The sequence below is a fragment of the Microplitis mediator genome, chromosome 9 (assembly GCF_029852145.1).
Source record: "Microplitis mediator isolate UGA2020A chromosome 9, iyMicMedi2.1, whole genome shotgun sequence".
NCBI classification, from domain to species: Eukaryota; Metazoa; Arthropoda; class Insecta; order Hymenoptera; family Braconidae; genus Microplitis; species Microplitis mediator.
The window spans coordinates 18338251-18365196 of NC_079977.1; the positions used below are offsets into that span (position 1 = coordinate 18338251).

At 28.7% G+C, this 26946-nt stretch overlaps 2 protein-coding genes across 3 annotated transcripts; both read right to left on the reverse strand.

The window, feature by feature from the left end:
* Positions 1 to 478: 478 nt before the first annotated feature.
* Positions 479 to 9812, reverse strand: LOC130674348 (uncharacterized). Of its 2 annotated transcripts, none has more exons than XM_057479649.1 (4): positions 9622 to 9811; positions 9366 to 9545; positions 8177 to 8327; positions 479 to 2241 (listed from the first exon to the last, which is right to left on the reverse strand). In XM_057479649.1, exons 1-4 carry the CDS (start codon positions 9700 to 9702, stop codon positions 2156 to 2158), a joined length of 498 nt encoding a protein of 165 aa, XP_057335632.1. In that variant the 5' UTR covers positions 9703 to 9811; the 3' UTR covers positions 479 to 2155. The 2 variants fall into 2 exon arrangements, with proteins under 2 accessions (XP_057335632.1, XP_057335633.1); XM_057479650.1 differs by lacking the exon at positions 479 to 2241 and adding an exon at positions 6014 to 7075 and having other exon boundaries at positions 9622 to 9812.
* Positions 9813 to 12555: 2743 nt separating this feature from the next.
* LOC130674347 (uncharacterized) lies at positions 12556 to 22260 on the reverse strand. Its single transcript, XM_057479648.1, has 4 exons — positions 22070 to 22260; positions 21824 to 22003; positions 17599 to 17749; positions 12556 to 15918 (listed from the first exon to the last, which is right to left on the reverse strand). Exons 1-4 carry the CDS (start codon positions 22148 to 22150, stop codon positions 15833 to 15835), a joined length of 498 nt encoding a protein of 165 aa, XP_057335631.1. The 5' UTR covers positions 22151 to 22260; the 3' UTR covers positions 12556 to 15832.
* Between the last annotated feature and the right edge of the window lie 4686 nt (positions 22261 to 26946).

Sequence of the window (26946 nt, forward strand, 5' to 3'; positions counted from 1 at the left end):
AAATGTTGGTGAGGCTTGCCGAAATATTAGGTTGGCCCAAACTCAGCTTGCCTAAGTAAGGCAAGCCTGATTCGTATCTAATTTGATTTTAATGAGGCAAAACGAACATTGGCATGCCGAAAAATTCCAGATTCGATTGTGATCAGCCCCGGGTCGAAAAATTTGATCTGATTTTAGTCTAACTGGACTGTATTTGGACTACTTGGTCGGTTATTGAACTTCGATAAAAATTTTAATCTGTTTTTGATCTACCCGGACTGAAAAATTTGACCTGATTTTAGTCTGATTGGACTATTTGATCTGATTTTGATCTTTTATGAAAATTTTAAGCTGTTTTCGACCTGCTACTTTAAAAAACAAACGCGTTACGAGCAGACTAAATTAGATTAATTCGTGAACTTTAAAAAACTTTAGTTCTGAAAATTTACAAGGACAAAACTAGATTAAATCATGGACTTATAAAATTTTTATTTATGGGCAATATTTATGAAAAAATATTAAGTTGCAGAATTGATTATGTTTTATTTACTATCTTTTGTTTAAAAATGTCGGCAGTTAATGAAAATTTGACAGCTTAATTTTTTAGTTGTCTTCATTGAATATTTATATCATATAATAAAAGTGATAAAACAACTCTTAAAATGTCAAGAATTTTCTCTTATTTACTGGATAAAATTGAAAATATTTTGGCATAAGAAAACATCAAAATTCTTGTGCTACGGAGAAAAATGTTGGCTCGAAATCTACCAATCTTTATTATGCTGTCGACTAAACTTGAAACAGAAAGTAAAGTATCCAAAAAATTACTATGCTCTTATAAAAAATTATTATGCTGCATCAAAATTATTATAATGTATGGAAGTAATTGATATTGAAGCTCATCGATAAGTTTCTCGTGCGTAATAAGTAATGTGATACAGTATAATCATTTTTTGTAAGAGCACGATAATTTTTTGGATGCTTTACTCCCTGTTTCAAGTTTAGTCGACAGCATTGTAAAAATTGGTAGGTTTCGAGCCAACATTTTTTCTCTGTGACATCTTATTATTGAAGCGCATTAGCATGTTTTAAATACCAAGAAAATTAAAATAAATTAATAAATCTAGATTATTATTATTATTATTATTTATATTTATAAAAAGTCCTGTATTTGTCCTTAAAAAACAATTGAACACAGACCAATAATTATAATAAAAAAAGTCTATTTTTAGTCTAAACGCGATTTAAAACAGACTAAATATCATACGAAAATAAGTCTGATATTAGCCTGGATAAGGAATAGTACGGGCAAAAACAGATTAAATTCTTATATAAAATAAATACGATTTATAAACTTGAATTAAAGGAAAAATATTTGAATTTATCATTTATTTTAAAACAGATCTAATTTTTTGACCCGGGGCGCACGAAACTCTGTGGCATTGCCGAAGTACGGCATACTATTGGAATTCCTGACTGGTAGGTAGCAATGTTAACCTGAAGCTTGCCTAAGTTTGGTATGCCAAAGTTAGATGAAACTAGGAAAGTTACACTAATAGTTAGGTCAATAATCACGAGTAAACATACATTGGATAATTACTTTCCAAGATTAAAATTTAAAAATATTTTGAACTCTAATATATTCCTCCAAATTATCACATCTCAAAAATTATAATAAGGCTCTAACGTTCAGGCCACAGTCCAATCTTCAAGGCAATTCAAAATTCTTGTCATATAGTTTACTACATATATAAATGTATATCAGTATTTAAAATTTATCACTTAAATTTTATTATTATCAGCAAATTGCATCCTCCACATATAGCGTTTTATATACATACATTTTTGGCATATTGTAAGTTTTCTCACTAGTTACAAGTATGGACAGAGCTTTCATTTAAGGCCGCCTTAAAAAAATGATAAAATTAACGCATACAAGTATACATATATTTATAATAATCAGTCATAATTATCAATTATAAATTATGAATTATTAATAAAAACTAATCATCAGTATCCTCTTATAATAAAACTTGTAAAATATTGTCGTATTCAGTATTTTCAATCAGAAATATGTATAAAGTATAAAATTAATGATAAAAAAAATATACTTAATTATGTATACAATAAAAAAAAAAACCCATGTAAATAATAAAAATAATAAAGAAAAAATAATTTATGCAATTATCGGTGACTTGTAACTTGCATCCTTAATTTCTTGACATCGGCTAGAAATAACTAGCCACAGATATATAGACACAGCTGAAATCAATAAATTACTTGTTAGAATACTAAAATTAAGTTTTGTTAACACGATTAATTTTAATCGCATTCAAATTTTCAAAATTATTTTTTCATCACAAAATTAGGAGTTCAACTTGAACTCATAATTATAGATCGATTAAAGTATACCTATAAACATGAGGGTGTTTAAAAAAAAAATATTTTTTTTTTTTTTTAAGTCTTATGGTCTTAAGTATAAAAAAAGTCCTCCTAAAAGTGCTGCTCGAAATCTCAATCCTGCTAAGAGCTCAAAGAATATTCATTTTCTCATTTGAATGTCAGTGCTCCCCCCAACTCCTAAGATATCAGACTCGGGGCTCTGGTTCCAGGAAAAATATCTTAGAGAGGTGCCCCTTCCACTCTCAAAAGGTGGAGCTATTAAAAATAGAAGCATGCGCAGTCTTACTATCTATAAGTATATCTATGCGTATGCAAACAGCTGACTTATAGTAGCGGCTCAAGCGCATGCGCAAGTAAATTCCACTGATTGTAGTGGGGAAACTGAATTGAGGGGAAATGAAATCTTACAGAGGGATATCTTAGAGAGAGAAGTTACTTTTCGATACAAGTTCTAGGTAAGTTAACTAAACTATAGATTGCCAGAAATCGTATAGTTTGCGCGTTCTGCATGTTGCTCGAAAATCCAACTTTTGCGGTTAAGGAGGTTCATCGGTAGCAGTAGTTCGCAACTTTTAGAACGATTTCTCTCGTGTAAAACATTTTAAGTACAGTAAGAAGTGGTTGAGATACAGTACACTTTTGTGCATCCTCTTATATGCGCAGAAGTATAAAAATGATCCCATTGCGACTTTTTTCAGACTTGGCTACGTTGCATTCTAACTTAAAATATTTTTCCCCTTGAGCATGTGTGTAGAAAGTGTTTTTAATAATTTCGAGGTTATACATAGTTGGAGATAACAAATACTAAATATTTGCATTGCAGTTATTTATAATTTATACCTTTTATTATTCTAAATATAATATATATTTACCCTTCCCTATACGGTAACCTTATGTTTAACCTATATCCGTAAAGTTTTTATAATTATTTAAATTTGTTGGGCTTCTACTGTGTTTTAAACTTCCCGCGCACTGCAACGTTGCCAAGTCACTATCTCTCACTTGTCAGGTTATGGGAGAAAGCTTGAAAATCATAAAAAGTAACAAACTTTAAAAAGTAATTACAAAAAAATGAATACCGCTCGTTTATGTTTTTATTGAAAAAAATTACTTGTTATAAATTGAATTAATAATTTTCAACTTTTAAAAAAATTTTGTAAAAAAAGTATGATTGTTATTTAATAAAATTCTCACTCTAACTACGGACAACATAGGGAATGCATGTTAAATGTACGATTTTTAATTGTTAATATTTCGAAATTTAGTACCGCTTGGACTACCCGGGAAAAAATGTTTTTATAAAATTTTATAAAATAATATAAAATTTTATACAATTTTATAAAATTTTGTAAGATTTTATAAGATTTTACAGCAAAATTTTATAAAAATTCATACAATTTTATAAAATTTTATAATATTTTATACAATTTTATAAAATCTTCAAAAATTTTATAAAATCTTCTAAAATTTTATAAAGTAAGATCTGAGTAAGGAACGTAATAAATAAATGTAATTTTATAAAATTGTATGACATTTTATAAAATTGTATAAAATATAACAAAATTTTATAAAGTTTTACACAATTGTATAAAATTATATAAAATTTTATATAATTTTATAAGACTGTACAGCGAAATTTTATACAATTTCATATAATTTTATATAATTTTATCAAATTTCATAGAATTTTATAAAATTTTATAAAATTTTATATGGTAAGATCTTAAAAGGGAAGTCATAATTAGATAAAATTTTATATAATTGTACGAAATTTTATAAGATTTTATGAAATTGTATAAACTTTTATACGATTTCATAAAATTATATAAATTTTTATACAATCTTATAAAATTTTATAAAGTAAGATCTTAGTGAGGGAAATAATAATTAAATGGAATTTGATATAATTGTATGAAATTTTATAAAGTTTTATACGATTTCATAAAATTATATAAAATTTTATACAATCTTATACAATTTTATATAGTTTTATAAAGTAAGTCCTTAGAAGAGAAGTAATATTTAGATGAAATTTTATAAAATATGATAAAGTTGTATACGATTTCATAAAATTATATAAAATTTTATACAATCTTATCCAATTTTATATAATTTTATGAAGTAAGTCCTTAGAAGAGAAGTAATATTTAGATGAAATTTTATAAAATTTTATAAAGTTGTATACGATTTCATAAAATTATATGCGATCTTATAAAATCTTATACAAATTTATACAATTTTATAAAGTAAGATCTCAAAAGGGGAGTAATAATTAGATAAAATTTTATATAATTGTATGAAATTTTATAAAATTATATAATATTTCATAAAACTTTAGAGAACTTGATGCCACTATCGCATCTAGTGTAGGGTAGCATTTTGTATAATTTGATAAAATGTCACACAATTTTATAACGTTTATTACAAATTATTATAAAAATTGTTAGAAATTCAAAGTAAATAAATAAAATTTTCAATGGCCATAAAAAAAAAAAAATTCCATTTTTGCGGGCAAAATATGGTGATAAACAAATATGAAAATTATATTATAAAAAATATAATTGATTACCTAAATATATGCAGGGTACCCCTAGAAAAATGTAAAAAAAAAAAAAATTCTGAATATTGAATAAGTTTGATTTTATTAAAATTTTTTGTAAGTTATTTACATTAAGAAAAATTATATTTTACACAATTATTGGATGCAAAGGAAGATAAAAAAGTTTTTAATAGTTTTTATCATAATACAAAAGTCTTTAACATTTTTCGACCGGCACTAGATTCTTGAAAAAGTTTAACGAAAAAAATTCGAAATAATGCTCAATTATATTTACAAAAGTAATTTTGGGATGGTTATAATAGATTTAAAAAAAAAAAATTTTTTTTTATAAAATTTTAGGAGTACCTCGTTTCGCCTACCCCCGCCACCCCTTTCTCTTACATATTTATATATATATTACATAATGTGATAATTTTGAATTTAATGTTTTCAAACTTTTATTTTGTCAACTAGCAATTCAAATTAAATCGTCGTTACTCAAGAAAAAGTTCAAAGGTTTCGTCATTAATTCACAAATAAAAATCATGAAAAATCAATAAATTTAATTAATTTTAAAATTTTATGTCCATTAAACAGTCGATAGTTGAATTATTCAAATCTTTTTTTTATATATAATTATAAATTAAACTATGAAATATGGCTGATAAGTATTCATGAGTAATCATAAATACAGCCATGAATATTTCTTAGCTACAAGTGACCAATAGACGAGCGGAGCAGACTACGATTCTTCAATAACAAAAGTTAAGCAGCATCGAGGTTGGCCATTAATTGGATGGGTGACCCGTCCCGGAAAAAAAAATCATTTTATAAAACTTTATAAAATTTTATAAAATTTTACAAAATTTTATAAAACTTTATACTGGAAATGGCCTGGTAAAATTTTATGAAATTTTACAAAGTTTTATAAAATTTTATAAATTTTTATAAAACTTCATAAAATTTGATAAAACTTTATAAAATTTGATAAAATTTTACCAGGCCATTTTCAGTATAAAATTTTATAAAATTTTATAAAATGTTAGTACTAAAATTTTGTAAAATTTTATAAAATTTTACAAAATTTTATAAAAACATTTTTTCCCGGGTATTTTAAAAAATTACTACGTATTCAGGACACTTCAAAGTATTCGTATTTAAATATTGAAAGATATTGTAAAAAAAGTGATTATCCGATGAACCTCCTTAATATGACAAAAAAATGTTTTCACATATACAGTGCCCCCTAAGATAGTTTTTTCTGTTAGGACTACGAAAAAAAAAGACTATACTTCCGAATACAGCACACCTTACTTTTTTCTATTAATCACACACAAGCTTTATTTTTATGTGTAGAGACGTTACCCGAGCGAATTTGTTGGCGATGGAGCCGAATAAGCCAAAATTTTTGATGTTTAACTCAGATACACACAACACGTGTTCAAAATTCATCAACCTATCAATTAATTGTTTAATTAATTAACAAATTATTCACGAAATTTTGAACTAAATATGCCACTAATTCACCAATATCAATCTTTAACGAATGAATTCGTTAGACACCGAACAATGTTAGGTTTCATCCCAGATGTGATGGTGGAATCGTCAGTGAGGCACCTCCATCACATCCTGCCTCATACCTAACACTGAAGTTACCATAAAATTATAAATGGGTTGAACCTACACGCCACCGTCCTTCTTACGGTTTGAATAAAATTAATTATTAGTATTTTAATTTTAATTTAGCTATTGATAATTGATCAATTAGCAGCGCCATCTATGTGCACGTATTCCAACATAATCGCATCTATTCGTCCGTATCGCCAACTCAGACAAATTGCGCTGGGTTTTATATGTTATTAGGGTTATTACGCCGTATTTTATGAAGTAATTGATGATATGCCGTATTCGGAAGTATAGCCAAAAAAAAATACTTGAATGCTTTTTTGTAGAGAATTTAATTTCCTACAAAATTGTGTCCTTCGATTTTCGGAAAAAATTTTGTTTAAACGTTCGTTTTCAAAAAACGAAAAAAAATGTTTTTTATGCAATTTAAATGGGAAAATGAATATTCGTTGAGCTCTTGGTGGGAATGAGATTTCGAACTGCTCTTTTGGGAGGATTTTTTTTTTTACTTAAAACCAACTTTTGAGACTATAAGAAAAAAAATTTTTTTTTTGAAATACCCTAATATATATACTAGGGTGCTTTTTTTTGGACTATTTTTTTTTTCCGCTCCCATCCCGAAATTTTGTTGGAATTACCCCCCAAAAAATTCCCTAAGAGTTTGAGCCCTTAATATTAATATCAAGTACTTTCCCAGAGCAGGTGAAGATTTCCCATTTAAAATTCACGTAAACTTGGGTTTTTAGTTTTTAAACTCCTATAACTCCGCGGAAATTTATGATATCATCTCGCCCAGAGTCGGGATTTTCTCAGATTTGAATGATCTACAAAAGTGCCCGAGGTCGCGAAGTCGTAACTCATACGGGTGGGGTAGTACGGACCGCTGAACCGAATTTTTTCATAGAACGCTTGTTTTTTCTCTCATTATCTCATAAACAACAAGACCTGTAGAAAAAATGTAAATGACAATTTTATAGGAAATTTAATTTCCTCCAAAAAAAGTCCTTAGCACCAAATCACTAAGATTGATATTTTCTGAGATATTAGTCAAATGAAAAATCCATATTTTTTAAGATTTGATTCGACATTTTATGGGAAATCATTGCTACGTAAACTTTAATAATTAATATCTCAGAAAATATCAATCTGAGTGATTTGGTGCCAAGGACTTTTTTTGAAGGAAATTAAATTTACTATAAAATTATCGTTTCCATTTTTTCTTTAGGTCATGATGTTGAGAGAAAAAACAAGAATCCTATGAAAAAATTCAGTTTAGCGGTCCGTACTACCCCACCTGTATGAATTACGACTTCAAGACAAATAGAACTTTTGTAGAGCATTCGATTCTGAGAATATCCCGACCTTGGGCGAGATGATATCATAAAATGCTGCAGAGTTATAGAAGTATAAAAAATAAAAACCCTAGTTTACGTGTATTTTAAATGGGAAATCTTCACCTGCTCTGGGAAAGTACTCAATATTAAGGGCTCAAACTCTCAGGGAATTTTTTGATGGGTATTTCCAACAAAATTTCAGGATGGGAGCGAAAAAAAAAATAGTCCCAAAAAAAAAGCACCCTAATATATACGTGTGTATTTATACTTATCTATAGTATGTGTTATTGCTTACCAATCGCAATATTGCCAATAACTAGCATCAAAATTCCATGTCCCAAAGAAAATGCCAATAAAATAATTGATAAATACCAGATGATACAGGTGCCAATTACTATTCCAACTGCCTGAAGAATTGCTATTAGCATCATTATAGTGTAATTTTCCTGTATAAAACAAAATAGTTAATTAGTCATTAGTTAATTAAAACAACCATTGACTCAGCCTTTACATTCAATCAAATGAATTTGATAAATGTCATAATTCACTACACGTTATTTAGTCAGTTATGCATTAAATCCAGGTCACGGATTTAATATAAAAATAGCTTCCATAGCGACAAATCTAAATTGCATATAAAAATATTTTCAAAACATACTTTAATGTCATTCGTTGTATATTTATACAGAAATTGTTTTTAAATATTTGTTCGAGCTCAAAGTCATCATTTGTCATTATGCACTAAGTGACATAGAAAATCAATTCATGATAAATTTATTGACAAATAAATCATAAAAATTAATAATAATGTTTAAAGTGCCATAAATACTATCAATGTCGATAGTTCCGTCCCGTGTACGCCAATGTACGCATCAGTAGGCTGATGCTGATGTTCTCTGCCTCAGGCAGTCTCTTTACTAGTACGAGTGGAAGTAAAACACTGTCGCGGTCTTGGATGCGCGCGCCCGGTAGCAACCGGAGGCGGATAGTTGCGTATCCCCCTGCATCTACTTGCATGCTTTGGACTTGTACGCTGACCAAAATAACTCAACTATAGCAATTCAAACTTATTCAAAGCTTACTATTTATTTTCTAAACTTTAGATCGATCTTTTCCACTCGCCACCGCCCATCTTACGGCAATAAACAAATGATATTATTTACTTTAAATAATTTATGAATTTTTTTTTCTCAGTCACAAGATTGAAAAATCCCGCCGGAATCTAAATTTAAAACTTTTAAGTGACTATGTGATATAATTATTTTCATTTCTTACCAATCATTGCGTTGCCAATAAGAAATATAACAAGACCATATCCAACAGATACCATAAAGAGAATTATTGATAAATACCATATAACAATAGTTATAATCGACTGTATTTTTTAAATTTATGAAGTAACATAGTCAAGCCACTATTGGTAACCCGACAAAGTTAACAGGTGGATTTATGTATTGTCATTAATAGATATTAATAATAATTACCGTTTGGGATCCATAGATCATTAGAGCCATCAAAATACTCCCAAAAACTGCACTGCTTATCGAAACACCCAATCGCATATTTGCTCCAGCGCACTCGAGATTATTTTCTGGCGTTCTAAAACCGGAACATGCTTGAGTATAAGCTATTGGTGCTTGGATCAAAGCTCCGATATCGAATACCTTTTAACAAAATACATTTTTTTTTTGCTGTACATAAATTATTACTTCATTATCTTTTAATTTCTTGGTAACTTACGATACTTATAATCCCGATGACCAAAACTCCGGTTTTCAAATCTATACAACAACAGCAACTGTCTAATTTTCTAACCAACATATTTATGTATTTAGTTATTAAATAGTTTAATAAATTTATTTAGACCGACGTATGGTTCGAAATGTAAGCGAATGTGCGACGCAGACTGAGAAATTGCATCAGAAATAATGCTGTAGATATGATGCTTTGAGTTTTTGCATCTAACGCGCATGAGCTTAGTTATCACGTGCGATGTTGACTACATTAAAATTTAAAAGAGTTTATTTATAAAAACAATCTTAATATATGACAAAATTATTGAATTTTAATTTCTATATTTAATATAAGCTGTCAATAAATTATAAATATATAACTGAAATGTCAATAAATAAAAACATTTTAGGTAATTAATTTTTCAACAAAAAAAAATTTCGGACGAATTTCATGTAAAGTTATAAATTTCAAAATTATTTAAATTATAAATTTTGGAAATTTTTTTTTTATTTTTTAATGTTAATTTTTTATAACTCTTTAAATTCAAACTGCGGCTTAATTATCGGAGATAGGATAAAAATGTATGGAAATTAATTTGTAGAGAATTCAATTTGCTACAAAAAACGTCTTCTGTAATTTTTACATAAAGTCATTAGTTTCCGAGTTATTTAATTAAAAAGTTTAATTATAATTAAAAGACAGTCGAGTTAGTGGAGTTTGATAAGAATCAGCGGAAAAATGTGATAAGCGGACCTTCAATATATTTATGAGAAAGGTCATATAGTTTTTTTTTTACAACTTAGACTTGAATAAAAATTACATAAGTACAGCTTTCAGTAAATTACAGCCGTTTAAATAATTAGATAATTTATCTACACAACATTTTTCTTACTTTGACCCTCTGCATCTCGGAAACTATCGGTTCTAAAAAAATTTATAAAGAAACCAAATTTATAGAAAATTAAATTTCATTCAAAGACATACATATCAAAGATTTTATTCGCGATTAATTACTGAGATATCATCAATTGAAATTAAAAAATTTTTTCGGTATGTAAATATGTAATTGAAAGAATTAAAAAAAAATAACGTACGAGTGATAATTATTTGAGTTTATCGTATGAAGTGAAATATGATGTTACTTATATAAGTGTTGTATCAAAGATACTCTTGGTTAATCATAAAGTAAACATTTACATGACGCACGAGATTTTTCTCGGCCGCGGCCTTGCTGGTGGTCAAGTTCACGTCTAACGCTCGCGTCCTACATTCTCCCATTCGATATCTTGGCGCCAGACGCATCACTACGCTCTTACATAAATAAAAGAGGAAATTAAACATTTCGTTGTGATAAAATATTAGCAGCATGTGTTTGTTAAGTAATTAGAGATTTTTTTATGTATTTTGATTATTAAAATTTTTTCTTTTAAATCATTACGAATGTATGATTAAATTTTCATGTAAAATTTAAACCAAATAATTAAGAAAGTGTTCGGATGATACTCGGAACAAGGCTGTAATTATTTTATTCAAAATCGAATTTTCTGATAGTTTGAAAAATTTTAATTGCTTGTTCCAACTTTTCAACTCATATTCAATTTTTGGCGCGAATTCTGAAAATAAAATATGTGTTTTAAATAATCGGTACACGGCAAGGAAATTATAGGACCTTTCGCTATGCATTATGAGAATGGTTCCCATAACATTATCGGAATAATTCCTATCATAGTATGGTAATGGTTCCCATGATGGTATAGGAACTATTTCGATAGCATTATGGGAACCACTCCTATAATATTATGAGAATAGTTCCCATAATATTATAGGAACAATTCTTATAAATTATAGGAACCATTTCTATAATCATAAGAACCATTCTTGTAATTATAGGAACCATTCCTATAATTATAGGAGCAATTCTTATAATTATACAAACCGTTTCTATAATTATAGGAACCATTCTTATAATTATAGGAACCATTTTTATAATTATAGGAACCATTCTTATAATTATACGAACCGATCCTATAATTATAGGAACCATTTTTATAATTATAGGAACCATTCTTATAATTATACGAACCGATCCTATAATTATAGGAACCATTCCTGTAATTTTAGGAATGGTTTCTATAATGTTATGGGTAGCATTCCCAAAATTATAGGAACAATTCCTATAAATTATAGGAACCATTTCAATAATTCTAGGAACCATTCTTATAATTATACGAACCGTTCCTATAATTATAGGAACCATTCCTATAATTTTAGGAATGGTTTCGATAATGTTATGGGTAGCATTCCCACAATTATAGGAACAATTCCTATAAATTATAGGAACCATTTCAATAATTCTAGGAACCATTCTTATAATTATACGAACCGTTCCTATAATTATAGGAACCATTCCTGTAATTATAGGAACCATTGCTATAATTTTAGGAATGGTTTCTATAATGTTATGGGTAGCATTCCCACAATTATAGGAACAATTTCTATAAATTATAGGAACCATTTCTATAATTCTAGGAACCATTTTACGATTATACGAACCGTTCCTTTAATTATAGGAACCATTCCTATAATTTTAGGAATGGTTCCTATAATGTTATGGGTAACATTCCCATAATTATAGGAACTGTTCCTATAATTATCGGAACTGCTCCCATAATTTATGGTCATAATTCCTTTGTTGGTATAGGAAAAAGTTTTATAGAATTTTGAGAACCGTTTATGGGAACCGTAAGAAGAACATAAAAATCAGGACTTTCTGAATAACTATAAAGCTATTTATTATATATGATATATGTGAAAATAAGTGTTAATATCGTCTTGAATAATATATAATATAAATATTGGAAAAGTTAAGAAATAGATAAGAGATGCTGCAGTGACCCAGTTTTATAAATAACACTAGGAAAGAAATAATTATGAGCTCAGTTTGATGATTCAATTATTTATTTTATTTAAATTCTATTTTGTCATAATCGCATCGAAGGCTTCAAATTACATGCAACCGATATTTATTTATCTTGCAAGCTGATTTATTGACCAAATAAGTAATTCTGTAGTTTGTTACCAGTCCACAGCTCCCAACTACTAGCCAGCCAGTCACATACTTTAACATTGGCTCAAAATATATATAGATATAATTTAACATGAAGTCGCTTGCTACTGGTTTGGGGCTGGTACTGGTGTTCTTACCCTATTCCTCCAAATCATTACGACTCCACAATTAGGCTCCAACTTTCAGGCCAAAGTTCAATTTTCAAGTCATTTAAAAAAATAAAGTTTACAATTGTCGTATGATTTTCTAAATATATGAATTCATATCAATAACTTGCAATATAATGTCTTTAGATTTAACTTCAATAATTTTTTTAAGATTTCGAAATATTTAATACTTTATACTTTCATGCTTATCAGATAATTTTATTAATCATGTATATATACGGAAAGAACAAGATGGTACTAACTACTATCCCGGATCATACTCAGTTACATCCGACGTAGAAAAAATGTTCAGATAGTACCCAGTATAATCTAGATTATACTGAGTTCCATCTACACTATACTCAGGTCCAACCCAGATGTTACTCAGTTACATCTCAGATTATACAGCGCTAGATTATACTGGTTTTCGTCCTAGATGGTAACCACACCCTGTTTAAAAAATTCGATAGATTCTTATAGCCGCATGTATAAGGCTCTATACTTAACTATAGGGCCTTAACTACATGGAGAAAAAGTATAGTAAAAATTACAATACTATAGTAAAATTTACTAACAGATATGAAAAAATACATTCTTTATTGTAATTATTACAAAACGTCTAGTAAAATTTACTAATTAGTAATAATTACATAATAAGATATTAAAAATTACTATGCGTAATGTATTTTTTGCTAAGACGATTATATTTTTTACTATTTGTATAGTAAATTTTACTATAAGTATTATTAATAAAAACAAATTTAAGAAAGTAAATTTTCTAATACAATATAGGATTTGTTACTATACAAAATATTAAAAATTACTATACGCAATGTATTTTTTGCTAACACGATTATATTTTTTTACTATCTGTATAGTAAATTCTACTATGTATAGATAAAATTAAAAGTTGGTGGGGATAGCATATACAAATATGTATTACAAGTTCCGAAACTTTTGTTCAAAGGAGACATCAGGCCGTCAGACATAGGAAAGGACTCGCGCGCGGGAGATCAGGATTCGAATCTCGGTTGAAACAAGTGATTTTTTTTAAAATAAAAGTCGACACCAACACCAATACAGATGACATAAATAACAATAATAATCAAAATGATAGCAATAATAATAAAAAGTTAAAAGCTAATAATAATTTAATTTTATTTTTTTCCATTCTAATATAGTAAAATTTACTAAACGGGATAGTAAAATTTACTAAACAGGGATGGTAAAATTTACTAAATATAACTAAAAATTAATATGCAATATAGGAAATTTTCCATAACCAGTATATGAGAAATTACTAAACGACTTGTAAAATATTATCTGTTTATAAATTTTTCATATAAATTACAAGCGTGTCAAGATTACTATCCAAATTTAGTAATGATTCTCATATTTTTTAGTAAAATTTACTAAATTTTTTTCTCCGTGATATATTTAAAAAAAAAAATTATATTACTATTATCTGAAATGTTTTATTATGTGAAATTAGTGTTTTTGACAGGTATCTGGTCGAAATGTATCTGAAAGTGTTCCGCAAGCGGCGAAAAGTTTTCCGCAAGCGTCAAAAAGTTAGGTCTAGTTTCATCGAAATACTAGAGAATTTCCATACACTTTCAACAGATTTTCTATTGACTTTCCATCGAGATGACTGATTGATCCCGCGTAAAAAAATTTTATTCATAATTAATTTATATCTGAATTTCATCCCGAAACTCAGATCGTGATACAAATATGAGTTTCATCATGATTTTGTATCAACAACTTTAATCACGACAAAATTATGACTCAATCTATTTTTTATCCAAGTGATCCAAAGTTTATTCACTAAATTAATTTTATAATCGAAACTGATTTACGTAAATCAAATACTTTATAGGAGAAATTTATTGGCGATTTTTGAATCGATGAATTTGACAAAAGGTAAAAATTCAGTCAAGTTTCTATCTAAATCATCCCAAGTCCATTCGAAGACAGAATAAATTAATGTAGAATTGATTCGGATTTACTAGACGAAATTTTGGAGTAAATTCATGATGAAAGTCATATTTGTGTCACGATCTGAGTTTCGTTATGAAATTCAAATTGAAATTCATTATGAACAAAAAATTTTTTTACACGGGATAGCACTTCTCATAGAACTCATTCATTCTTATAAAATTTCTATAGGAATATATGAGAATCTAATGGATTCTATGAGATTTTCTAAACAGGGCATACATCTAGATTATATTCAATACTATCTCAGATTGTACTCAGGCCTATCTGAGATTTAACTCACTTACATCCTAGCCATTTTTTTTCTGGCGCATGCGTATCAAGTATACTACACGCGCATGCGCTAGAGAAAAAATAGCTAATATGTAACTGAGTTAAATCTCAGATAGTACTGTGTATAATCTGAGATGGTACTGAGTATAATCCAGATGTATGTGGTTACCATCTAGGGTGATAACTAGTATAATCTAGCGCTGTATAATCTAGAATATACTAGGTACTATCTGGAATTCATTTTTACGTCGACTGTAACTGAGTATGATCCGGGATGGTAGCCAGAACCATCTTGTTCTTTCCGTGTAGTTTCATATTTATTTAATATATATTAAGTTTTGTAAATAGTTACGAGTAAATATGGAAACAGTTTTCAACTTTTTAAAATTTCGAGAAAATAACGCATATAAAAAATATAAATATATAGTTCTTTTAATCATTAGTTATTAACCAGTAATTAAAATCAATTAATTGAACACTTTAATAATAAGGCTTGTAAAATCTTGTCATATTCAGTAGAAAAGTTAATAAGGCGCTTAAGTTTAAATTAAAAAAAATTGTTTAAGTGTAATTCCCTTTTTTCGTTATTAAAAAAAAAATATTAGAAAATTTTAATTTAGTAATATATGAAAAACATATATATGTCATACAAATATAAAAAATATATGTGATCATATAATATGTAAAAAAAAGAAAGCTAAAGATTAATTAAGTAATATAATTAAAAAATAATTTATGCAGTATTTGCTGCTGCATAACTTGCAGTCCTTATTTCTTGACAACGACTGTAGATAACCAGCCATAGATATATACAAAGACCTGAAACAATTTAATTTTTTATTACAATTAATAAATTAATAAATTTATAAATTTTTTTAAATTTCGTGACTGAAAAAAAAAATTCCGCGTCGGACATAACGACGGATTTAATATAAAAATAGCTTCCATAGTGACAGATTTTAATTGCATTTAAGAACATTTTCAAAACATACGCTAATGTCATTCTGTGTATATTTATATAAAAATTGATTCTACAGGGAGAAAAAAAAACGGTAATTTTTCCTATGTTGGCATAGTAACTATTACTATGTGGACACAGGAATTTTTCATGTAAATGTAAATAAAGGGAAATTCCCTATAGAAACATAGGAAAAAATTCTATGTTACATAGGAACTTTTCCTATAATACACAGGAAAAATTCCTATGTTGACATAGTAAAAGTTACTGTGTCAACATAGAAATCATTCCTATGTTACCACAGTAATTTTTTCTCTGTAACATAGGAAAAATTCGTGTGATCAAAAACTATAGAAGGATGAGATTTTTTTTTCTTTTCAAAAATTATAATATTCAAAAATTCAAATTCAGACAAAGTTGGTATGACTAAGACGTTCACTAATCGAACCGCGTTAAAATGAACAGTTAATTTGATTAATCCGGTTTAGTTTTAATGAAGCCTTCAGAAGAAGGACCTAATTTTTTTTTGTATTATACCAATTATTACAAAATGAATTATTTATATATTACAATTATGTGTAATCTAATTAGTTAATTTAAATGTGTTGATTTGACTTACGCTAATTATTTATAAGTCAATATTCATTTTAATCTAGTAAATTACGTAGGTTTATCAACTATTAATTTCATGTCACTAACTTTAAGGTTTAAAGTTAAATTTACCTTAAAAAAATTATATTTCTACAAGTCACATTGCTTTTACGGAGTAAACGTACAGTTTTAAGTCCCATGATTTTTTGTAGTAAGCAAGCTAATATATATGTAAAGAAATAAGTAAATTATCTGTTTTAAAATTTTATATGCATAGGAATTATTCCTACGTTAACATAGTATATTTCCCCATGTTAGCATAGTAAAAATTCCTATGCAAACATAAGAAATATTACTATGCAACATAGGAAAATTGCCTATTTTTTTTTCTCCGTGTAAGTATTTGTCATTATGCACAAAGTGACATAGCAAATCAATTCATGATGAATTTATTGACAAATAAATCATAAGAATTAATAATCATGTTTAAAGTGCCATAAATACTATCAATGTCGATAGTTCCGTCCCGTGTACGCCAATGTACGCATCAGTAGGCTGATGCTGACGTTCTCTGCCTCAGGCAGTCTCTCTACTAGTACGAGTGGAAGTAAAACACTGTCGCGGTCTTGGATGCGCGCGCCCGGTAGCAACCGGAGGCGGATAGTTGCGTATCCCCCTGCATCTACTTGCATGCTTTGGACTTGTACGCTGACCAAAATAACTCAACTATAGCAATTCAAACTTATTCAAAGCTTAATATTTATTTTCTAAACTTTAGATCGATCTTTTCCACTCGCCACCGCCCATCTTACGGCAATAAACAAATGATATTATTTACTTTAAATAATTTATGAATTTTTTTTTCTCAGTCACAAGATTGAAAAATCCCGCCGGAATCTAAATTTAAAATTTTTAAGTGACTATGTGATATAATTATTTTCATTTCTTACCAATCATTGCGTTGCCAATAAGAAATATAACAAGACCATATCCAACAGATACCATAAAGAGAATTATTGATAAATACCATATAACAATAGTTATAATCGCAATTCCAATAGCTTGAAGAATAATCACTGGCAGTAGTAATCGGTAATTTTCCTGTAAAATCAAATAAATTATTATTTATTGCAATGACATTGACAAGTTATTTATTGTACAAGTTATTTCTGTCCATTTTATACAATGTATTAAATTTTACTGAACGTCTAAATTAGTCAATTTTGCTTTATTTTTCAAATTTTTTTACTTTTATTGATCGAAATGTGATTTTACGATCGACATCGGCCTCGCATTCTCACATGGCCTTTCCTGCTGTTATATAACTACCGACTATTTTTAAGTATGCAACGTGTTTGGTTTGTTTAGCATAAATACCGTGAGCCTTGATGTCACTATAAGCTATTTTAGTCTTTTCAATTATTTTCATACCATTATTTTATAATGAATACTGTTATTGAATTTTTTTTATTGTTGAATCATTAATTCGTTCCGATAAATTATTTGTCTATTGACGACTACCCATACAGGAGCTGCCAGAGTTGAACAACGGGCCCCTACTTGGCCCAGCACTGGGGAACCTAGCTTTGGCATACCAATACTGGCCCAGGCTTGGGCCAGGACTGGGTAACTTAGCCTTGGCTATCCAATGGCAAGCCAGACTTGGGCCAAGACTGGGTAACCTAGCCTTGGCCGTTACAATGATTACCCGGGCTTGGGCCAAGACTGGGTAAACTAGCCTTGGCCGTCCAATGGCAACCCAGACTTGGGCCAAGGTAGGATTACCCAAGTTTGGCTATACCTATGGTTTATATAAGTAGATCATACAAATGTATCAGTTCAACATTGGTAGGTTCGTCCAGTAGCTACCGTTCGGGCCTAGCAATCAGAAGGACGGCAGTTCGCGCCCAGAGTCCAGCAAAATTTCCACCGAGTTTTTTTCACATCATTTACCTCCCTTAGATAATTAAAACGTTAATGATCATGAATTCTACGAGGTTAATAATAATAAATTTTTTTTAATTAAATTTATTCGTTTCCTGGAAGCCTGGGCCAGGTCTGGCAACGAAGCATGGGCCAGGTCTGGTAACCAAGCATGGACCAGGTCTGGCAACCAGGCTTGGCCCGTGATTATCATTCCAGGCTTCTACCAATGCTGGGCCAAGACTGGCTTACAAGCCTGGCCCAAGGTTCTACAAAGTTGGGTCAAGCCAAGGCCCGTGGTACTTTCCTCTCTGGGTAAACGCTTCAAATTTTCAAATACATCTATTTAAAAATTAAAAAGAAAGTATTTGAAAATTAAAAAAAGAGTATTTGAAAATTCAAAAAAAAGTATTTGAATATTAAAAAAAAAGTATTTGAAAATTCAAGAAGAAGTATTTGAAAATCCAAAGTGTTAATTTGAAAATTCAATAACATGTATTTTAAATTCTATATGAAATTAGTAATGAAATTTCAAGCACAAATGTATGTGTTTATTGCGTCATATACAATGTTTTGAAAATTCAAATAATATTTTTAACAGTGTAGTAATAATTAAAACAATCAACTTCCTGATTAAAAATTTCGATTGATTCCGATTAGAAGTCAATCCGTAAGGTATAGAGGGCACCGTAATGCTCTGATGGGAACCAATTAAAGTTTTTGGCCAGGGATAGGACCAAGAAGATTCAAATAATTTTTAACCTCGAAATTGTTAGATCACTTTTCGATGCATGTTTCATCAAATTCCCGTTAGATGGCTAACACAGTCCGTCATTACTATACTGTTGTATCACCGAAAGCAAGAATAATTTCTCCGTGGATTTATTTTCTAAATAAAGAAAATTATTAACTCTGGTCCAATTAACGTATTCCGTGTCTAGTTTCTAACAGATGGCGTTTCAAGGTCTATTGAATTATTGTCTAATAATTGATAAATGGACGCTCGTGGGTGTGTACACATGCTCGTGTGCAAACTAATTTCTTTCCTCGGATAGCCTTGGAAACTAATAAACTGATTTTAACGATACGAGCCTTACGGCAATCGATTGGTGTTTTTATCAACACTTGAAGTTTATTAAATTTTCTAGTCCATCAGCTGACGAGTTTTCAAATAATCAATAGTTGGTTCAAATATCTCAGAAATCGTAAGATCACCATTACTAAAATTTGAAAATGTGCAATTTTTAATATTAAAAATTGCTGTTAAATAAAATTTGTACATCAATTAATTAGTAAGTACGTGCGCATGCGCTTTAACCGAGAAAAATAATCTATTCAATTGGAGATCGCGGTCATTTAAAGTTACAATTAAAACTTGTTGACTTAAATCAGATTAAATACTCAGATAAAAAACATCAATTAGAGACACTGGGGCAAAATGGACGGCATATTTTTATTAGATGTCTGGAGTAAAATGAGATTCTATTATTGTAAAAAAAAAAAAATCAGTCTTTTATTTTCAAATCTTAGTTATGGTTTAAAATAAAATGTGAGGTAAGTTGACGAGTTCATAAAGTGAGAAAAATTTTAAATCAGACCTCAAAGAGGAGTTCATTTTAAGATTCTAACTCCAGGTCATAGTGAACTCCCTACCCTTACAAAAAAATACTCATGAACACTATCGGAAAACAATAATGATCTAGTATTTTCGAGAACTAATGCTTTAGTGTCATTAGTTCGCTTAGTATTCTCGATATTTTTAGTATCATATGCACAATGCACTTATTTCTTAGTATCGATAGTATGACCCGATAAAAGATAATTGGATCCAATCGTTTATGCTCGGATTACTATTTGTACTGATTAATTGACGTTTATTAATTTTTTTATCGATGAAAAATTATTCGCCATTACTGGGGCTCGAACCTGGATCCTTCTGCGTATCATTCAAAGCCTGGTACCACTCTGCCAATACCGTGGAAGCAATAGTTAAGATTATTTTGAAAGTATATATATTTATCGTATAAAACTCAATAATCTTGACAATGCGAATAATATTAATCTAATTAATAAAATTGTAAGGTTAGAGTTTTTCAACTTCCCGCTAAGAAAATAGGAAATTTTCAAAAATTCGAAAAGTTATTGGTTTTGGTCCGATTTTCGAAAATCGAATTTCTAAAAGATCTTGAGGTTTTGAGGTCCTAGGAAGCTATTCTGACTAATTTCAAAATGATATCCGAGTGTATGTATGCATGTATGTACGTACGTACGTACGTATGTAAATATCTGTAACTTTTGAACGGATGAACCGATTTTGATCGTCAAGGTGTCATTCGACGCGGCTTGTCAATATCTAAAAGCTGTGAAAAATTGAGCTTGATCGGTAGGGCTCGTTCGGAGATATTCCAAAAATAAAATTTTTTCAAAAATATTTTTTTTTGATAACTTGTAATGTGCTCGATGGATTGATTCCAAAATTTAATCAGCTCTAAGACTTTATGTCGCGTTGAATGCCACCTCAACCATCAAAATCGGTTCATTCGTTCAAGAAAAACCGAAAACGAAAGAATTCAAAAAAAACTTTTTTTTTGGTTTTTATGAAATTTCTCAAAAACGACTAGATAAATCAATTTCAAAATCTAATCAGCTTCAGAACTCGATTAAACACGTCGATTGCCACTTCAATCGTCTCAATCGATCAATCATCGATCGATCATCAGATTCGGGACTGGCCCGCAAGATCAACCGATAGACAGATTTTTTTATTTGAAACACGATCGATACTAAAATCATTTCAATAGTGATGTAGACTCACTAATCGGACTACTAATCAACACTATTGACAGCCTGATCAACATTTACCACTTTTAATAATGCTGTAGCTTCACTCATCAGATTACTAATGATCACAAATAAAAGACTAGTCAAAAGTCATCACTTCCAATAGTGTTGCAAACCTACTAGTCGGATTACTAATAATCCCTAATAAAACACTATTCAACACTAATGAACTATCAATAGTGTTTATTATTTTTTTTTTTCCGTCAACATTCACTCCGTATTCGGAGCAGTTTTTTAAAACTTCGCAACTCCGGAGTAATGAAGTGGCTTCAGATTAAACTACATTCCATTTTAACTCCGAATTCACTCCCTAATTTTTTTTCTACAGGGTCATAGCTTTTTAACGAATAAAATTTTGCCGTTACTTGATTCTTTAAAATTCATGATAAGTTAATAAAAATATGAAATTACCTTATGGTTACCGTAGATCATTAGAGCCATTAAAATAATCCCGATAACTTCACTGCTTATGGACATGCCCAATTGAGAACTCGCTTTACGGCAATCAAGATTATTGTCGGGCGTTCTAAAACCCGAGCATGCATTATTGTAAGCTATGGGTGCTTGGATTAAACCACCGATGCTTAATACCTTTAAACAAAATTCAAATTATTTTTTACTTTACGTAATTTATTTATTTATTATTTAAGAACTTACTATACTTAAAATACCGATGACCAAAACTCCCGTTTTTAAATCTAGACAACAGCAACAAGTATCAAATTTTTTAAGCGCCATATTCGTATATTTAAATATTTAATATTTAAATAAATTTATATAGACCGACGTATGGTTTGAATTGCGAACGAATGTGCGACGTAGACTGGGAAATTTAATCAGGAATATTGTTGTAGATATCTTGGTTTAAGTTTCCACATCTAAAGCGCATGCTCTATGCACTTATTGCGTGCAATGATGAGCAGATTAGAATTTCAAAAGAGTTTATTTATAAAAACAATGTTAATATTTATTAAAATTGTTGAATACTAATTTTTATTTTTTTATATAAACTGTCAATAAATTATAAATATATAACTGAAATATAAATAAATAAAAACATTTTAGGAAATTTATTTTTCAACAAAAAAAAATTTTGGACGAATTTCATGCAAAGTTATAAATTTCAAAATTATTTAAATTATAAATTTTGGAAATTTTTTTTTTATTTTTTAATGTAAATTTTTTATAACTCTTTAAATTCAAACTGCGGCTTAATTATCGGAGATAGGATAAAAATGTATGGAAATTAATTTGTAGAGAATTCAATTTGCTACAAAAAACGTCTTCTGTAATTTTTACATAAAGTCATTAGTTTCCGAGTTATTTAATTAAAAAGTTTAATTATAATTAAAAGACAGTCGAGTTAGTGGAGTTTGATAAGAATCAGCGGAAAAATGTGATAAGCGGACCTTCAATATATTTATGAGAAAGGTCATATTGTTTTTTTTTTACAACTTAGACTTGAATAAAAATTACATAAGTACAGCTTTCAGTAAATTACAGCCGTTTAAATAATTAGATAATTTATCTACACAACATTTTTCTTACTTTGACCCTCTGCATCTCGGAAACTATCGGTCCTAAAAAAATTTATGAAGAGACCAAATTTATAGAAAATTAAATTTCATTCAAAGACATACATATCAAAGATTTTATTCTCGATTAATTACTGAGATATTATCAATTGAAATTAAAAAATTTTTTTCGGTATGTAAAAATATAACTGAAAGAATTAAAAAAAATAACGTACGAGTAATAATTATTTGAGTTTGTCACATACAATAAAATTTGATGACGCTTTTATTTATATTGCAACGAAGATACTATGAATTTATAATAGCATATGACGTAAGCCGTTTTTCTCAGCAACGACCTTGTTGGCAGTCATGTTTACTCCTAATGCACTAGCCTTATACATTGAGATATAATATCTCGCCGGCAACGGCGTAACTCCACTCCTAGAATAAAAAAAAAAAAAAAAAAAAAAAAAAAAAAAAAATAGAGAAATATTCCTCATTCCGTTTAGATAAACTGAAAATAAATACTTTAGTTGATGATAGAAACTATTAAAACATCCATGATAAAAAATATGATATAAATTTTTTCTCAAAATATACAAGGAATTTCTATGCAAAAATAATAAATAAAAATTTATTTCAAATTCAACAATTTATTAATTTTCAATTTTGAGTCTGCTGTAATTTATAAATATAATATTCTTTATTTAAAATTCATCTATTTATTTTTTTTTATATATTATAGTTATAATAAATTTTTTTTCTATGCTTCATTATATTATAGTACAAGAGATGTAACAAAGAAAATAATATTTTTTATTCGTCTTCAATTAGTAGATTTTTTTTATCACTCTTGATTTCTTGAGAGCGACTGTAGACGATTATCCAATAGTACATAATGATAGCTGAAACAACAAAAAATCATTTAGTGTATACACGGTAAGAAATATTTTGCGGATATCACTATGCCAGTATGGGCGTGAACGCCAGACTGTATAGTATCGATGATTTTTATAGGTTATAAAATTGTATGCATAGAAGATTCAACCATTTCGGGAATAGTAACATTGGCAATAGTTGTCATGGACGCCGCAATGTCAGTATGGCCGTCGAGCCCTTACTGCGTTGCCGTATCCACATTGCTTCTGGCCGATAAACCTAGTCTAACGACATCTATATAGTTTTGGTGGTAATACGATAGTTTACTTTTATTGACACGCCAGAAATTATGGCGGGAAAAACTAGTAGCATTGTGCCCTTGGCATTATAGTATGGGTCTCAGGGCCATGCTGTTTCGCCGTGCTTGCTATGCATACGTGTTAGCAATACAATAGCTCCAGTACTAGTATAGTAATTAACGTCACACTTCTGGGACTAGTTACAATATTGTCTTGGAATATTTCACATACTATTTTAGTATCTGTCTTGAGACCATATCAGCATGGTGTTGAATGCCATGCATTTCTTACCGTGTACGATGTGAGTTATAAAAATTACGATGTTACATTGTAATTTTCAAACAGTAACTGTTTACCGTAAGAGGCGTTTCGTAATTTACGACTGCTTACGACTTATATGGATCTTAAAAACTACCTGGACGTGAGCTCTTCTGTGGCCGAGTGGCCCAAGGCATCGGTCAGTTCGCACTAGAGAGGTCTCGTGTTCAAATTCACCACTCGAGTAGTTATTATTTTATACTTTTATTTAAATTTTCTAGTACATCAAAAATTATACTCACCAAGATAAGTATAGATAATTATTGGTTCCAGTAGAATTCCATAATCAGTATTATCGTAATTGATAATAACAAACCATGATATAAACGGCAACACTGTCATTTGGATCGCATCGAAAATCATCACAGGAAACAGTAGCGTACGACAATTCTAGCAAAATAAATAAATTTACAATCCCGTATGAAAAAGCAATATATGAGCTTCAGTATAATTCGAAATATATGATAAATTATATGGAATTATAAGAAGTCATATATGGAGCCATATACAAAATTTTGCCGAAATATTATATGATTTTATGATTTGCAACATATATATTGGTAATATATTTTTTTTACATGCTAACTTATAAATATTGCTTATAATATTTTAAAGTATACTTTAAGTTATATGATAAGATATATGATTTAATTATATGACTGACATATAATATTTATACATGTTAATATATAATTATATAAATATATGTTCACATATATTTGTATAAATGTATGTAAATATATATATATATAGATATATGTTTATATATATTTGTACAAATATAAAACTAGAGATTTCAAGCTATAAAATGCTTTTTTTTAAATCTCGATACGATTATTTTTCATGAAGTTACAGTCTTGCAAAAATCACTAAAAAATTTCTAAAAGTAGTACCAAAGTTAATTGAAATCAAAACATAGGTTATGTGTGGTTATAGATTGAAGTATATTATCTATGAATATTATAAATTATAAGATTAAACCCAATATTTATAAGTAGAGAAATATATAAGAATATGATATTAATGATAAATCTATGCTATTAATATTAATTATTTTCAATATAGGGGAGGGTGGGGCAGAGCGGCCCCCCTAAGCCAATTATTATTTTTTGTGGCTTAAAACCATAAGATCACTTTACTTTTTTCCTATTTCGAACAAATTTATGGAAATTTTGCCAAAATTCTGAAAAAAAAAATTCTTTTTTGTGGGGCAGAGCGGCCCCCCTTCAAAAAGTGATAAAAAATTTTTTTTTTTCGTTTTTTTTTTTTTTTAAATAGTTTTCATCATTAAGAATGTATTTCTTTCTCTTGACAACTATTTTTGGTTTTAGATTACTCGAAAAAAATTTTTTAAAGCGTAAAAAATCGTTCACTCTCGATTACCTTAATTACTAATTATTATTTAATAAAAAAAAAAATCAATTCTATAATTTTACTTTATTTCAAAAATTTATCAACCAAAATAAAAAATTTAATTTTTATAAATTTTTAGTGACCAAATTTGCCTCTTACATAAAGAAACGGCCGAAAAAAATGAAAAAATAATTTTTTCGGAAGTTTCGGCTGGTCCATTTTACCCCAGGTGTTATGCGTAGGGCTAGAAATGTGTAATTATACTAAATTTTTTTTAATTTGACGATAAAAATATGAAAAAATCACTTTTTCAAAATTTTGGGCTTGTCCATTTAGCCCCAAATGTCATGCGTAGGGGTAAAAATGCGCAAACATATCGGATTTATAGTAATTAGGCGAAAAAAAAAATAATTTTTTTTTTGATCAAAATTTCAGGGGGGCCGCTCTGCCCCACCCTCCCCTAACTATATGATTTTTTTTATTTCCGATTGAAATCAATTTATACCAATTGAAAATTCTTGATGGGATTCAGCGGAAATGAACATATGATAAAAATGTTCTGAAATATATTGATTGCTTTAAATAATAAAACTATATCTTTTAGAAAAATTAATTTTTAAATTATGAGGCATTATTTCTTGTAAAATTTAAAAGATAAATAAGGAAATAAACTATTAATAGTTTTCCTGGAAGAAAATTTTTCGGACTTTTCTCTGAGAAACTCTGAAAAAGTCTTTAGAACTTTGAAAAAGTTTTTAGAACTGTAGGACTGAGTTTTTCAGAGAAAATTCCGATAAATTTCCACCAGGGATAATTTCTTTTTCAAATTTATTTATTCATAATTTCTCTTTTAATTTGATTAATGTACAGCATTATTGACGTTAATAAAGATTATATAAAAAAATTAGCAACTACATTTACGCAGTATTGATGGTAACCCGATACACGGAAAGAAAATTATGGCAGCGGTTCCCATAATTTTGTGAAATTTTTTCCTATACCATCATAGGAATTACGACCATAAATTATGGGAACGGTTCCTATAATTATAGGAATGTTTCCCATAATTATAGGAATAGTTCCTATAATTATGGGAATGATACCCATAACACTATAGGAATGGTTCCTATAATTTATAGGAATACTTTCTATAATATTATGGGAATCA